A 17,207-nucleotide genomic window follows, 5' to 3' on the forward strand; every position below is an offset into this window, starting at 1 on the left:
ATACCCAGATGAACATTTTCAAGAAAACTTAATAACAATTTCAAATAATGTTAGAATGTGTTTTCCCAAAAAATATTAGTTTGTTTCATTGTTAATAAATGTGTGACTTGTGTGATCATGTTTCCCTACCTATGCTGGGGTCAGGAAGCTTATGTTCTAATCTGTGGCCCACTCCTGGCAAAAACACAAGGTCATATGACATGCTTCTTGGGTACTAATCTCATCCCTGGCTTTTTGCTTTTTGCTCCTATGATTATTTTCCCTTCCTCCTGATCTTCTTTCTTCTTTTTTTTTCTTTTTCTTTTTATTTTTTTAGAGAGAGAGAGACAAGAAAGGAGGTAGAGAGAGAGAGAAGCATCAACTCAGAGTTGCTTCACATTAGTTGTGTATTGATTGCTTCTTGCACATGCCTTGACGAGGGATCAGAACATGGGCTCAAGCCAAGCCAGTGACGCCTTGCTCAAGCCAGCCACCTTTGGGCTCAAGCTAGTGACCTTTGGACTCAAGCTGGTGACCTTTGGGCTCAAGATGGTGACCTTTGGGGTTGTGTTAATGATCCTGCACTCGAGCCAGCGACCCAGTGTTCAATCTGGTGAGCCTGCGCTCAAACTAGTGTCCTGGGGATGGACAGAGGGGGTTGAAACCGATGACCTCAGTGTTTTGGATCCACTCTCTTTCCATTGCTCCCCCACTAACCAGTTGGTGCACATTTTGAAATGCACATTTCAATAGGTTACCTATATATGAATGAAATAATATAGATGATGCATATATATATAACATTTCTTTGAATCTTTTGTGTGTGTTGATAAATAATTGTTAATAAAACTTATTCCTCTCCTCTCCAAGATTTAGTGTTTTATTTTTTAAAAAAGATGGGTGTACAGAAAAAGCCAAAAAACATATTTGAGAGGAAAAAAATAACTTTGTCATGGAACCTCATCCAACTGCCAGTCATCTGCCTGTCATACATGATTTATGTTGCCTTAGTTGGCATATTATTTTCTTTTCTTCCTGATATTCTGTTTTGTTCATTGTATTTTAGAAGTTCTTACATAGTCCCTAACATATTCCTTAACCTTAAATGAAAAATAATTTGCCTGTATGAAGACATATAAACTCAAATATTGCTAAATTTTTTATGAATCTTTTAGATATTTTGAATTAAATGCAGAGTGAGTATTTCATTATATTAAAAACAGAACAAAACAGCAAAATATTTCCACCAAATCTAATAGGCAAAAGGTTCATAACTCTAGTAATACAAAAAAAACAAAACAAAAACAAACTTCTAGCCCTGGCCCACTGGCTCAGCAATAGAGCATCAGCCCAGTATGTGGAAGTCCCAGGTTTGATTCCCAGTCAGGGCACACAGGAGAAGCAACTATCTGCTTCTCCACCCCCCCCCCTTTCTTCTTCTCTCTTTTTTTCTTTCTCCCACAGCCATGGCTCACTCGAGCAAGTTGTCCCCGAGCTCTGAGGATGGCACTATTAACTCACCTCAGGTGCTAACAGACTTGGTTGCCAAGCAACAGAGCAAGGTTCCAGATGGGCAGAGCATCACCCCATGGGGGGCTTGCTGAGCAGATCTGGTCAAGGTGCATGCAGGAGTCTGTCTTTCTGCCTCCTCTCCTCTCACTTAATAATAATAATAATAATAATAATAACAACTCTTGAGAATTTATCTTAAGGAAATGACTAAAAAGAAAAAATATATATATATTTATTGTTGTGTCACCATAATATTCAAAAATAGAAATTATATAGTTATCCAGTAATAAAACAACGTAGCAAACTATACCCTCTTCTGCAATCATATATTATTATAAGGACTATATTACTGAGTCATTTTAAGTGAAAATCAGAATAAAATTTTATTACTATAATTACAGTTATGTAAAATTCTTATATAATTAAATAAAGAGCATAAGGGAACATGAAAAAACAGATTTTAATATGTTTGGTTAGAGAATTATGGATTTTGCTTTTCAAAAAATATACTTTCTGAGTATCTTTTTAAATCATTATAAAATGGCTAGTGCACAATTTTAAAAATACACATGTAAATATAACCTGCCCCATCCCACCCCTGCACCTTTGCCTCCAAGGTAGAACCTAATCCTGGTGGCTCTGTCTTTAATCTCATCTGACAAACCAGGAGCTGAAAAACCTAAGGTCCCATGAAGAAGGTTCCACAGAGCCAGGGCGCTCTAACGGTTGACCATTTGGTATAATCTAGTCAGCACTTTCAGCCTGGGTTTCCCAAATGTTTGCAAAGGATGCCAAGCTCCTCTGATGAGGCAAGGGCCAACTGATAGTAATCACCCTGAGAATGATCTCTATTCAGTGTTGACAGGAAAAATAAAAAAAAAGACAAGATGAACTTTAAAAATGGGAAAATTCAGACTCTGGAAATTAAACAGTGAACCCTGAACTGTCATTTAATACCCAGGAAAAGAAATCCAAAGGTCGGCATAGGCTGTTCCCCCAAACACACTACATGTGCTTCCACAATCATAAGGGCTATAGGGCACTGTTACCATACAATATAAATCAGAAGCTCAAAAGTTGGCCCCATAAAGTACCACTAAAACCAGCTCCGCAGTAATCTGAGTCTCCTTTCCTGGAATTTTCTTTTTAAGTCACTCTTCTGCTTCTATAGTCTCTGTCCTTGCTCCTCAACTAAGGCAAAAAATAATTTCTTGCTTTCCTTACCCACCCCATTTAAACCTTGCTCAGACAAGGATCTAATAGGTTTATTCAGAGTAAAAGAAATGATTGATGAGCCTGAAATTGGTTGTCTTCCAAGAGGCCACTTGTATTTTGTCAGGAGATGTAGTGGATGCTGCCAGCATCCCATGCTTGGTATAACTTTCCATTCTCCACTTCAGGATATCCTGTCAACTAAGTCATCCCCCATTCCTCCACTTCACAGAGAGTCCGTGACCCTGGCTAAACCAATATGCCCTGAATGCAATGCCTCTGGGCACCGGACCAAGCAAGGTGTGCCATCTCTCAGGTCTCTTCCTCCCCCTGTCCCTGCTCTGCTCCATATCACAGGAGAATAAGCCCCACAGGTTCCTGGCTCAGCTGGCTTCTGGCTGGCTACAGCCAACTGGAAACACTGATGGGAGGTTGCAAGGCAGAAGAATGGAGATGCCATTGGGCAGTTTTCATCCATGTATGCCCTATTTGAAAATGAAGCCAAACACAGAAGCACAAAGAGCCAAAAAAAAACACAAAAAACCAAAAACAAAAACAACAGGGAGATAAAAAGAATCTTGACACATCCTTAGAACTCCTCGGATTTGAACTCTAAACCGAAACTTAACATTCTCATATATTTTATGTCCCATGCTAGGACACTTTTGAGAGTAAAGGGGGCTGCTAGTCATAATTATGTCAGAACCACAGGCAGAAATTGCAACTGGCCCAGGCAAACCAGAACATATAGTCACCCTACCTAAAGCCATCTAAACCTTTAGACTTTACAATTAATTAAGCCATTAAATTCTCGTTGACCCTTAACCTAATTTGAGTTAGATCTCTATCACTGAATGAAAAGATTCCTGCCGGTGCATGAAGGAGAGGCTTAAATGGATAGGACTATTTCCTAGTGGTAGGATTTCAGGGTAGGGACATCAGTGTCTGCCTGATTTAGCCTCCACAATACGGACGTGGGGCCTGCACATTTACAATGCAGCCATTCCAGGAAAGTCATATGGAATTCTGGTTGCTATATTTCAAGAGTGCTGAAAAAGTACAAATAAAACGGAAATCATCAAGGAAGCACATATACTCCATTCTCAGACTAAATGTGGCTCTTTGGTGATTTTTAAAAAATATTTAAAATGCCCCTTACTTAAGGTTTATTTTCATCTCAATATATGTTTCAGGACATAGAGTAGGTCAACCACATGTTATAATTTTCCCTGTGCCCAGCCCCTTTCTAGGCCTGGCACTATATCATCACTAAAACTACTGACCTTGATAACTGCTTTTCTTCTTTATTCTTTTCCCTTTCCTTTTTCCCATTTTCCTGTAAGTTCCCAATTACCCTTCAGATGATATAAACTCTTGTCATCTTGCCTAGGAATCCAACAGTCCTTTCAAACCATTTCTATAAAAAGCACATATACTTTAGGGTGTGGTGAGAAGGGTATGCCACAGCTCACCGGCTATGAGTTAGTGTCTCAGTTCAGTGTACCCACAACAGCTGCCTGGTTCATGACAAAACAAAACACAGCACTTCAAAAACTGTATCTCCTGCCTGACCAGGTGGTGGCGCAGTGGATAGAGCATCGGACTGGGATGCGGAGGACCCAGGTTCGAGACCCTGAGGTCGCCAGCTTGAGCGCAGGCTCATCTGGCTTGAGCAAAAAGCTCACCAGCTTGGGCCCAAGGTCAGTGGCTCAAGCAAGGAGTTACTTGGTCTGCTGAAGGCCCATGGTCAAGGCATATATGAGAAAGCAATCAATGAACAACTGAAGTGTCGCAATGAAAAACTGATGATTGCTGCTTCTCATCTCTCTCTCTGTTCTTGTCTGTCTGTCCCTATCTGTCCCTCTCTCTGGCTCTCTCTCTGTCCCTGTAAAAAAACAAAAAAAAAACAAAAAAAAAAAACTGTATCTCCTAATCCCAGCGAGAGTCCTTCCCACCCCAGGGAAGGTCACCTTTTTATTTAGGAAGTCATTCATAATTCAAGTATTTGAAATTCCATGAGCTTTTTTAAAAAAGCTCTTTTTTAAAAACTCTCCATGAGAGTTTTTAAAAGCCATAAGAGGTGATTGTGACATTTACATTTTGTGAGTTTCAGTGTAATTTCATCAATAAAAGGGCAGACATATCAAGAACAGGAAGGAGGCCCTGGCCGGTTGGCTCAGCGGTAGAGCACATGTACTTGGCGTGCCGGGGACCTGGGTTCAATTCCTGGCCAGGGCACATAGGAGAAGTGCCCATTTGCTTCTCCACCCCTCCCCCTCTCCTTCCCCTCTGTCTCTCTCTTCCCCTCCCGCAGCCAAGGCTCCATTGGAGCAAAGATGGCCCGAGCGCTGGGGATGGCTCCTTGGCCTCTGCCCCAGGCGCTAGAGTGGCTCTGGTCATGGCAGAGCATCGCCCCCTGGTGGGCAGAGCGTCGCCCCTGGTGGGCGTGCTGGGTGGACCCCCGGTCAGGTGCATGCGGGAGTCTGTCTGACTGTCTCTCCCCATTTCCAGCTTCAGAAAAAAAAAAAAAAAAAAAAGAACAGGAAGGAAATACCCAGAGCCTTTAGTAACCAGCTAATCCTTCTTTGTCCCACTGTTCGTTTCTCATAGAAGCCAACTAACTCCTCAGGGCGTAGAACATGATTTTTTAAAATACGACAACAAAAATTCCCTTTCTAGATGATAAATTGGTACAGAATTCTTAATTGGAAAGTACAAGCACATAAAAATTTTAAATATTCACAGGTCAAAAGTATGATACATACAAGTAACTCTTTGCAGTGTTTATCCGAAGTCATTCTGTTCTAGGTAGTAAATTTTCCTCATATTCTATTTAGTAAATTGCAAAAAATTTACTTAGGTTCTACATTTTTATCAAGGTTTGTCACATAGACTTTATGATACAGGGATTCAATGATAATCTTGAATTATCTTGAATGCTAGTTGGAATTCTTTACCACATTCAGGCAAGAATCTGTTGAATAATAGAAAAACTACCAAATCCATTCTCCTTGATGATAATAAACAACAGGTTTTACCTGATTTTTAACCTTAAGCAAAATATATTGAGGGAGCCTTTCTAGAAGGACTGGGTAATAAAGCAAAGAAATAGAAAAAGCAAACCTCACACAAGTTGAATAAAAAGGACCAAGGAAAGTAACAGTTACTGCCTAGTTGCTTGTGTTTGCCTGGTCCGTTTCAGAGAGTGTTGTTTCCTCAGTAATGATAGATGGTTCCAGCAGCCTAAAGTGTTCATTTAGGATTGGCCATGACCTCAGCATATTATACATCCTTACACGCAACCTCAGCGGGGTTGCTGATGGCGGCCACTTCACTGGCCTGGTAGCTGATGACAGTGACTTCAACACTTTGGCAGCTTCACTCTGGAAGATTCTTGTTCTGACAGTGTGGAGGATAAAAATTTGCAATCCCTGGAAGATAGATAGAAGAAGAGTTTAATGTTAGATGAATCTTAAGATACAGAACCAGGGAAGAGATTTTATTTCATTCTGCCACCTACCCCATTTTCATCATTTACTACTCCCCAACTTGACAAATTAAATAACATCTGTAGTTGAGTTGATAGTAGTGTGCCAAAGTTTCTTTCTTGATTTGGACAATGCACTAGGGTTACACAAGTACTATCATTAAGGAAAGCTGGGCAAAGAACACATGGAAACGCTGTACTATTTTTTGCTACTTCTTGTATTAAACTATTTCAAAATATAAAGTTATTAAGAATCAGTATTCACGGATATCTCTCACATCAACATCTATATGACCCCAAGCCTTATGAGAATTTATTTCTAGGATGATATTCTATAAATATTGCTTAGGAGACTTCTGGAGCTTTGGTAAGATAATCCAAAGACTCTGAGAGTTTGACTAGCAGAATCAATACTTATTGGCAAGAGATACACTAGTTTGCTGGACAAAGGAAGGAAGATTCACTTGATTGTTAACCAACGGGTGGTATCTAACTCATCTGAAGAAGGCTTTGATGACACAAGGAAATGTGCATGGAGACATGGGTTTAGGAAGGACAAAAGTGGTCTTTGGCCATCCTGATTGTTCAAGAGACAGAAATTTACTTGGGAGACATGAGAAATCTGGTCTCTAGGAAAGCAGCTCTTTGTGGGGTACACTATTTCATCTGACTTTTCAGAATTTAAATTCTAAGTTAAAGCCAATACTAGATAGAACTCCTGGTTGTACAATAATTAAGAAAAGATCTAGACCGTGGGGAGTCCATGGAGACACTATTCTGTGGAACTCTGTCTGAATGGAATCCCAATATTTCTGTGCTCCCTAAAATCCCAAAGATGTTATTTGAAAAGACAAAATATATGGGTCAAACTAATGGTCACTAGCACAAAGGTTAAATTGTGCCTTGTCAGTAATCTTTATGGCATTTAGCAAATAAATGTTTATTAGCATTATAGCATTCTAAATCTAGAAGGAGCCTTACATGTGAATTAAGCTAGTCATTTCTATATGCTAATGCATATAAAAGTCACCTAGGGTCCTTGTTTAAAGTGAAGATTTCCAGCTCTTACCCTGTAGATTCTGATTGAGTAGGTAAGGGGTGAGGCCACCCAGGAATCAGCATTTTAATATACTATGTACACTGTGATGAGACATAGTAAGACCCATTTTGAAAAACACTATGTCAATTTTGACACCCTCTTCCATTTTATATTTTACATACCTCACTCAGAGAGGTTGTGTGACTTACCTAAAATCATGTGAACCATTAATGTTAAAGCTGAAAGACAGCCTAAGTCTCTTGACTTTTAATACAATGCTCTTGCCATATGGCCACCTTCAATTTTACTATGTAGTATGACCATTTGGAAATGGGCCTTTATTTTGTAATGTACCTCTCCTGTGCATGGAGAAGAGACTATCCTTGACCATACCTTTCTTAAGATACTTTTCTAAATTCCTGGTCACTCTAGACAACAAGCCCATGGTCAGCTGGCAATCCCAGACCAAGCTTACTCTATTCATTGCCCTTATAGGGAGTTTCCATTGGTTGTTGCCAATAGTAAAGTACTGCCTTATATCCATTTAAATTTAGCAGCAGGCACACATCCATTGTTTAACAGAGTTATTCACAAGCGGCACTGGATAGGGCTATCTGGGACAGAGGGTAAGGAGCTTATCAACGTTAAACGTGATGTTAGCAATTTATACAGACAAGCAGCTCTCCACACTGCACTATACAAACTCCTCATCCTTTGCAGTCTAGTCAAATTCATCTAAAGCCCTTCCCAATGATTTCAATTTTCTATCAAAGACTTCCTTTCTCAGTGATATTTTACCACAGCCAGAAACAATCAACATTTAAATACACAAAGTGGTTACTATTCTCAGTAACTTAATGAGACAATCACCACACATTGCAGTTTACTTCACAAAATAATAGAGAAGTATAGCCCATCTTGATGTCAAACAAGATGGTATCTAATGCAGGAGATAAACATAAGCATGTTACTTTCACTAAAGAACTATCTTGTTGAGGAGATGAGACTTCTATGTATAAAAAGAATTTTTGATTATAATAATAAATGGGACAAATGAATTTATAACACTACTACAATGCTTCCATTTTACTTGAATTCTATGAATAAAGCTAGAATTAAAGTAATCACTTCAAGGATTAAAGACTATAAATAAACAATCTATGTGGATTGATCCAAAGTGGATTTTCTGGGTTTGATAATGTATTACAGTTATATAGGATGTTATCATTAGAAGAGCTGAATAGATGTTATATAGGAATTCTCTATACTATTTTTGTAACTTCTGATAAGTCTACAGTTATTTCAAAAAATTTTAAGGGATGTTATAAGAACGAGGAGAAGCACCCCCTCAAGAAAGACAAATTTTAAATTGTACCAATAAAACCAGGAGATAGAAAGCAGCTAAACTGTGTTAATATTATTAACCTAAAAAGGGAAGAATCAATACATACTTTTATACTCTGGAAACAGAAAACTGTTATCTTATAAATTGTATTAATGTTTAATAAACAAAGATAACAATTAACAAAACAAAGATGTTCTAATTATTAGAGAAGGTTAAGAAAAAAGAAACCAATATAATTTATATGCACAATATGTAAACTAAGAAAAAATCATAATTAAATATGACAAAAAGAAAATAATAGAACAAAAGAAGATCAGTTATATTAGTTATGATGGCAAATATTTAGCTAAATAGCTAATAAGTTTAACTTTTTATTAAAATAGAAAAACAATGAAAAAACTATTAAAATTTAAATATGTGGAGTCTAAAAAGAAATAAGTCAAGAAAAAAGGACACAGAAAACTTAAAAGTAAAAGAACTAACATAAATAGATTAAACAAAATCAAATAATAACAAATTAGAAGTTGCTATATAATATACAAAAAATCAGATTTCAAGACAAAATGGGACTAAGAGTGACCTGTTTTTCAGTAAAGTATTTTAAAAGATAAAATAAATAATCATAAAATTTTACAAAGAGAAAGAAAGAAAAAATTTCGCCCATCCCACATAGGTCCAAGTTCCAGCAATAACTGTAATATTGTCCTACTAACCACAGTGAGTCGCTGCTGTGAACTTGTTGCATAGAAGAAAATGAAAGGGCCTGACCTGTGGTGGCGCAGTGGATAAAGCATCGACCTGGAATGCTGAGGTCGCTGGTTCAAAACCCTGGGCTTGCCTGGTCAAGGCACATATGGGAGTTGATGCTTCCTGCTCCTCCCTCCCCCTTCTCTCTCTCTCTCTCTCTCTCTCTCTCTCACTCTCTTTCCTCTCTAAAAATTGGTAAAAAAAAAAGAAAATGAAAGGAAGCATTTCCCAAGTTATTTGTCTTTTGCTCAGAGAAAAGGCACTAACATACCCAACCTTATTACAATTATATTCTATGTTCTTCAACACAGGAAAGAGCATTGTAGGTGAGTCATAACTTTCTTATATCTTTCCTTAAAGGATATTAAAATAGAATCTCCTAAAGGTACTAAGCAATGACTTTCTGGGAATTTAAAAGGAGAAGACTTTGGTCCAGGGTAATATCACCTCCACCACTTCATGGTCTCTACTTCCAAACTAACTCACACCATACCTGAGTAGTGTTGAAGAGGCAGAATATATAGCTGAAGAAAAGCATGAAGTCAGCATTTTCAATTAGCATAAGGTATGCCAGAATCCAGGTAATTCCAAAAACAACTGCAATAGATAATGTGCTAAGAACCTTCTTTAGCGATGAAATCTTTTTTGTGCTAGGTAAGAGAAAGCAATAAAGAAAATACGGTTCATTTAGTTGTTTGGTTTTTTTTTTAATTAATATCATTATTACCCTATTACCGAGAATATAGATTCCCCTGCCCATAAATACTGTTCATTTAACAATATTATATCTCCAGTGGAAAAATGATACTAAACCTAAGCCATGCTGAATAGAATCTGATTTAGCAAGCTTTATTAAGAAATACAGTGATACCTGTATCAGGCATAAACAGTTCCTTCAATACTTACAGGCAAATTTCACACAGAATCAATTCTTTCTTGGGAAAAGAGTCTTTTAAGTGATTATTACTATTAAATCAGCCAGTGAGAAATTGTTTTGGGGGCATCTGGAACCTCCCCATGATGTAGGCTGATATAGGAATGAAAGGTTATTAAAGTGCACAGTGGACCTTGGCCAGTTAGCTCAATGAGTTAAGAGCGTCATCTCAAAACAATAAGGTTGCGAGTTCCATTCCTGGTCAGGGCACACACAGGAAGCAACCAAAAAAATCACAACTGAGGGGAACAACAAATGCTCCTTCTCCCTCCCCTCTCTCTCCCTTCTCTCTCTGTCTTTCTAAAAATCAATAAAAATTTAGCCCTGCCCAGATAGCTTGGTTGGTTGCAGTGTCATCCTGGAGCACAGAGGCTCGATTTCATGGTCAGGGCACATACAGGAGCAGCTCAGTATTTCTCTCTCTCTCTCTCTCTCTCTCTCTCTCTCTCTCTCTCTCCCTGCCTCTCTCAGAAATATAAAAGATTAAAATTTAAATTTAAAAAGTGCAGAGTAGTCTTTCCTTGATGGTGAGACAATTGCTAATATTGCATTTTGACTGGTGAGACATCAGCAGTTATCCCACAAGCAGAGTCTTGAAAGCATATCTTTCATTAGAGTTTTCCTTCTCTTACTGCTCTTTGGAACCTTGAGACCAGTATGTTAAGGAGACTGAACTAGTCTAATGCAGGCTCACATAGAGGAGAGATGGTTGTTGGGCAGATAAAAGACATTATGCTCACTTTGTTAAAGATGGCTCTGCCCACGTGGAAGCCCATCGCCCAGGTGATATTAATGTGTGTTGGGGGCAGGCTGTGGGCAGTCAGGATCCTTGTAGCCTGGGGCTTGGTTTTAGAACTAAGCCTTTCCCACCCTTTTTGATATGGGGTGGTTCAATCTCATCATGTCTCAGATAAGTGACTTTGTATTAGAGACTTCCCTATTTTGTATATTGGATTAAAGGTTTTGATTTCTTTACAGACCGGGGGCTTGCAATCTCGGTTCCTGAGATTAACATTAGAGAGGAGAGCAGAGAAAGGCCATGTGGAGGAGGACAGGAGAAGAAGTCAAGATGGTGGAGTGCTGAGTGAGAAGCCAGTTTGTGCAGAGTTTGTGCAGGGAGAAGGAAGGAGATGGGGAATAGAGGTGAATAAGGCTGGTGAGCTAGAAACCTTTGATTCTAGGAAACTTGGATAAGTCAGTAGCTTTGTGAGCACTGAATGTGAGTGGGTTTTGGAGCCCAGTGTGTGTTTTACTTGCCTGCCAGGTGCAAGCTAGGATAAAGGTAATGACCCACCAGTTATTGGCTCCGTTGTTTCATTACCATCTGTCCAAATCCAATGCGAACCTGCATGGGCCAGGCGGCTGTGATGGTGGCCCTGGCTACTGGCTTTACATTTGGCATAGGATTCGATACAGATCGGCAAGGAGCTGCCACCACCTTTGAGTGGTGGAATAGAGGACTGGCTGGTGTTATGGTTCCCCATGGCTGTCCTTTTGGGGACCATAGGCTGGCTGACTTTTACAGTCATGCGTGAGGAAACTGAGAGCTCTGTGGAAGAGGCTGCCCAAGACCTGCAAACCGAGCAGTGGAAGGAGCTGGAGCAAATGCAGGAGAAACCGATGCTGACCCTGGAGCTGGAGGAAGCACTGGAGGAGGAGGCCGACCAGGTTTGCGAGATTCACCTGGAAATGGAGCAGCCACTGGAGGAGGATTCACAGGCTCATGAATTGCAGATTGCCCTGGATGTTGTGGAGAGCCAGCAGTGGCGGGAAGCCAGGGCTGAGGCTGAGGCTGAGGCCGGGTCTGGAGCTGCAAGGTCTGTGGAGCAGAAGGCTGTGGCAGCCCGGGGCTCGAGACCGGCAACAGGAGCTGGTGTTTTCAGTTCCTCTTTGGAGGATGAGGAGAATCGGGCTGGAGTTGCAATCTGCCGTCTCTAGAAGATGAGAGCCCAGCAGCAAGGAGTACTTGCTATGTCCCTGGTAGGTCTGCGATTTGGGGGCATAGGGCTGGACGCTATCATGCTCTCCAGAGCCAAGATGGAAATGCTGACTGCCATTGCCACGTGCTCCTCTTTGGGACAGTGTAAGACCTGCCAGGATGGTAGGGATGAGGGGGGTGGCTGAGGTCTCCTGTGCATGGACTGATTTCCTGAACTACGACCGGAGTGGGCATTGGCTCCTTTGTTGGATGGACTTATGAATTTTAGACAATGTGAAATACCCTGATGGGGGTGGGGGGTGGCTTTGCTGGAAGCACTCCCCTGGCCCGGGAAGCTTTTCCTGTGGCTGGAAAGAAGGCCGAGGACATTTTGCACTTTGGGCTAAGTGCTCAGAGTCTGGTGAAGTGTACCTTTGTAATTGTTGAAACTGTATGATTTGGGCTGCTGTAATTGGTGTAATGTGCCTAATTTCCTTGCACAGGGATGCCCCGTGGTGTAGATTGTGGGTAGTGAAGTGAGCATAAGGGTGGATTGTTGGGCAGATAAAATATATTATGCTCACTTTGTTAAAGATGGCGCTACCCATGTGGAGGCCGTTGCCCAGGTGATATTAATGTGTGTTGCGGGCAGGCTGTGGGCAGTCAGAATCCTTGTAGCCTGGGGCTTGGTTTTGGGATTAAGCCTTTCCCACCCTTTTTGATGTGAGGTGGTACAATCCCATCATGCCTCAGATAAGTGACTGTATTAGAGACTTCCCTATTTTGTATATTGGATTAAAGGTTTTGGTTTCTACACTATAAAATGGGGGCAGAACAGGAGCTTGCTCTCTTAGTTCCTGAGATTAGCATTAGAGGAGAGAGCAGAGAGGAGAGCAGAGAAAGGCCACGTAGAGGAGGCTAAGAGAAGTAGCCAAGATGGGGAAGTGTTGAGTGAGAAGCCAGTTTGTGCAGAGTTTGTGGAGGGAGAAGGAAGGAGATGGGGAACAGAGGTGAATAAGTCTGGTGAGCTAGAAACCTTTGATTCTAGGAAACTGGGATAAGTCAGTAGCTTTGTGAGCACTGAATGTGAGTGGGTTTTGGAGCCCTGTGTGTGTTTTTTACTTGCCTGCCGGGTGCAAGCTAGGATTAAAGATGATGGCCCACCAGTTTTTGGCTCCGTTGTTTCTTTACCGACTGTCTGAATCCAATGCAAACCTGCATGGGCCAGGCTGCTGTGATGGTGGCCCTGGCTACTGGCTTTACAAGCAGCTACCACTCAAGACCAACCAGATCCAAGATGGCAACAGAGTAAGCAGATAGATATTCCACTCACCTCCTCTGTTGTAAGGTACCAAAAGCTGAAAATTGATATTAATATTCTGGGAGGAAAGGTCAGGCTTTCCTATCAGGCTTTCCTATCCCTTCCCTCCTTTGGGGAGGGGAGGAAAAAGAATGTAGAAGTTTCTGGCTTGCAAGAACAATGGGTCATTCAGTTTTATTTTATTATTTTTATTTTTTATTTTTTTGTATTTTTCTGAAGTTGGAAACGGGGAGGCAGTCAGACAGACTCCCACATGCGCCCGACCAGGATCCACCAGGCGTGCCCACCAGGGGGCAATGCTCTGCCCATCTGGGGCGTCGCTCTGTTGCAACCAGAGCCATTCTAGCGGCAGAGACAGAGGCCACAGAGCCATCCTCATCCATTGGAGCCAACTTTGCTCCATAGAGCCTTGGCTGCGGGAGGGGAAGAGAGAGACAAAGAGGAAAGAGAGGGGGAGGGGTGGAGAAGCAAATGGGCTCTTCTCCTGTGTGCCCTGGTCAGGAATCGAACCCGGGACTCCTGCACGCCAGGCTGATGCTCTACCACTGAGCCAACCGGCCAGGGCCAGGTCATTAAGTTTTAAACCTGAAATAAAGATTAACCTAGAAACTTCTTCGCTTTCAATAGGAGGCAGAATTTACATACCACCTTACACTGATTATAGTTCCTCCCCCTTCCTAAAATCTTGAGAGTAAAATACCTCTAGGCTAGTGAGGGAAGAGGAACCCTGAAAGATTTGTAAACATCTTTAATTGTGTTACCTTGAAAGTCTTAATGTCTCTGTGTATCCCCTAAACCAGGGGTCTCCAAACTTTTTACACAGGGGGCCAGTTCACTGTCCCTCAAGAGGTGCCCCTTCCAGAAGTGCAGTGGGGGCTGGATAAATGGCCTCAGGGGGCCGCATTGCAGCCCATGGGCCGTAGTTTGGGGATGCCTGCCCTAAACAAATGTTGCCAGTTGTACCTTGACATCATGCTCTCCCCTGCCCATGTATGATTAGGGGTATATAAGAAGCCCCTGAACTATTTTTGGGACTGCATGATTTGGGCTTGCAGATGCCCCGTGTCAGCCACATACAGCCGGCATATTTAAAATTTCCTCCTCTAATAAAACTCTTCAAAATTCATCTGGACTGGGTGTCTCTACGTGAACTCGATGAAATGAGGTACAGTGCCTTTCTGAATCTGGGGTGCAGTACTTTATAACATTCTCAGGACCAAACTTCAAATATAACTAAATTTAAGAACAATCATCCTGAAAAACCAACTTAGGGCTAAATAAAGACAAGCCTATAACCAAGGATTCATAGAAGAAGCCAAATCAAGACTTGAAGGAAAGGTGGAGACACAAAAAGAGATGCTCCCACTCCCAGGAGCGAGCAGAGGCTGAGGGTCCAGCTGGGTCTCCAGCTGGGGCAAGGTGAGAGTCTTAAGCCCCAGGCCAGATGCTCCAGCCTAGAGCACCAGAGCCTGGAAGAGGTGCCCACATAGCATTTGGTGGTACAAAGAAGTGAGATTTCTGTCTACAAGAAAGAGACAGGACATCTCAGAGATGCAGGCACCCTCTTAAAGGGTCAATGCAGAAAATCTCATTCACAGCCACTTACATTGGGCTCTGGTGAATGGAGGGCTGAGAGGACTAGAGTCCCATGAGGAGAGTGTGAAATTGGCGGCTCAGGGAGAGACATGGTGTGGGACAGACACTGGGCACTTGTACCAAATCATTCTCCAATACTGAAGTTGCCATCTTTTTTGGGTGGAGCAATCCCCTCCTGCATCATCAGTCTGAGGGAAAGCAACTGCCCCACCCTCAGGAATCTTTCTTGCCCCACCCAGTGGAGCTTGGGCTCTGTTGGAAAGTAAGCAGCCTTGGCCAGGAAGCAGGAGGTTGAAAAGACTCAGGGGATGACAATGACTCAGTTGTCTGGCATGGAGACCGTAACTTATCCCCCCACTTTCCGGGGAATATGACTGGTCCTTCTGCCTCACAGGAGATTTGGTAGAAACTGTCTAAATGGTGGGCAAATCAAATCTCTGAATTTTGGAGGTCACACCCACCAGATTCCTAGTGGCCACACTCTACTGAGGTCTCTGAAAAAACTCAGAACAGATGGACACCTGAGACCTTGGGGTAGGAACCATACCCACCACCTTTCCTGCTGCCTAATTAGCTCTGAGCAGCCAGCAAACAGAGGCAGGAGGAGGTGGATCTCAGAGAACCTTGGGTCCTTTGCTTACTTGCCCTAGGCCTAGTGCTGGTAAAAGCCAGCCTAGGTGTGCAGCTTGGTCCTTCCATATAAAAGTAAGCCCAGCAGAGGCAGCCACAAACTCTAGATTGCTTACAGCTCCCAAAAGGTTGCTGAGGGCCTGTCACAGGCAGTATCTTATACTGGTCTGCACGAGTTTTTATCCTAAGAAGCCCAGAACCAACACATTTGGTGGCTAGCTATGGACAACATCAGAGAAATACCCAAAGAGCATTACTAGAAACATATCCAAAGGAAGAGCTGAGTAGGCACCAAACCCAACTGAGGTGAATTCTGCTTTCTGTGGTCAACACCTGCACAGCATTGGAGGAGGTAGAGCCTCATAGTCAGCCAGCCCAAGTCTCAGATACCCTGCCTTGTGGGCAAAGGCAGATTTAATAGTGAGCACACCAGGCGTGCGCCCTGGGTCCCGACATCTGAAGGCCCCATAAAACCCCAACTTTACACTTTTTTCTAATGACACCAAGTTTGGTTTCATATGTGCAATTTTAACATTAATAGTACATATTATTTTTTATTTATTTAAAAATATAGTTGACATGTATTTTTATTTTCTGTCTCTCTTTTTTTTAAGGGGCCCAATATTTCTTCTGTGCCTGGGGCCTCAACCAACCTTAATCTGCCTCTGCTTGCTGGGCTAAGTTCCACAGGGGCAAGCAAAAGCAGCTTAGAGCTCAGGTATTTGAAGTGTGACTTCCTTGGAGCCTATAGTTGGAACTGGATGAGGGGCTTAGCCACCATTGTGGGAAGGGTCACATTCAACCCCAGGGGAACATTCTCCCAATCTTTTTCCCAGAGACCAGGGGCTCCTCAGCTAAAAGAAATGCTGCAGAGGGGACAGTTGGCCCCACCCAACCTGAACCTGCTCTCCTCTCTGGGGAGAAATAGAATTGGAATATCCAGCAGTGTGTCTGAGGGATTAAAATCTGGACTAGGGTCTACTTTCTCTGTACCGAGCTCCTGACCAAGAGACCACACCCAAGTATGGGGACCCACTAATATTGTCCTCTTAACTTCCGTTGCCCTAAAACACCAAGCTTGCAACTTGTGGAGGGGGTGGTGGTGGTGAGGGCAGCCTCAGCCTACTCTACAGTCCTTCTACAGAAGACTCTGTGGGAAGACCAGGAAGCTGAAAAAGGAGGTGGAGCAGCTGAATAGTAGAGACAAATCTTAAGAAACTTGGGGCCTTTTACAGAGCTGCTGTCAGCTCTAAGCAGGAAGAAGTTGATTCTTATACACAGATTGTCCCTTCCCACACACACCCAGCACAGAAAATGCAGACACAAACAGTAAACAGAGTGGCAGCTACAGACAGGTAGCTCACAGTGGATTATTAACATCAGACATCAACCCATACCCTAACCCCACCCAAGCGGATCCAGAACCAACAAAAGCAGTAGTGGCTTGCACCCCACACCGATACTAGACTCAACTAGCCACACAAGTG

General features: G+C 42.2%; 1 protein-coding gene across 6 annotated transcripts in view; it reads right to left on the reverse strand.

Annotated features, from left to right (window-relative positions):
* Nucleotides 1–4,624: 4,624 nt before the first annotated feature.
* ADGRG7 (adhesion G protein-coupled receptor G7) overlaps nt 4,625–17,207 on the reverse strand; it is a 100,683-nt gene continuing 88,100 nt past the window's right edge. For 5 of the 6 annotated variants that reach the window (XM_066241143.1, XM_066241141.1, XM_066241144.1 and 2 more), the window contains 2 exons: nt 9,815–9,971; nt 4,625–6,134 (listed from right to left, as the gene is read on the reverse strand). In XM_066241143.1, coding sequence (XP_066097240.1) covers nt 5,874–6,134; nt 9,815–9,971 — 418 coding nt within the window. In that variant the 3' untranslated portion in view covers nt 4,625–5,873. The remainder of the gene's footprint in view (nt 6,135–9,814; nt 9,972–17,207) is intronic. The other variant, XM_066241146.1, reaches the window with a different exon arrangement.

This window comes from Saccopteryx bilineata, chromosome 8 (genome assembly GCF_036850765.1).
Source record: "Saccopteryx bilineata isolate mSacBil1 chromosome 8, mSacBil1_pri_phased_curated, whole genome shotgun sequence".
NCBI classification, from domain to species: Eukaryota; Metazoa; Chordata; class Mammalia; order Chiroptera; family Emballonuridae; genus Saccopteryx; species Saccopteryx bilineata.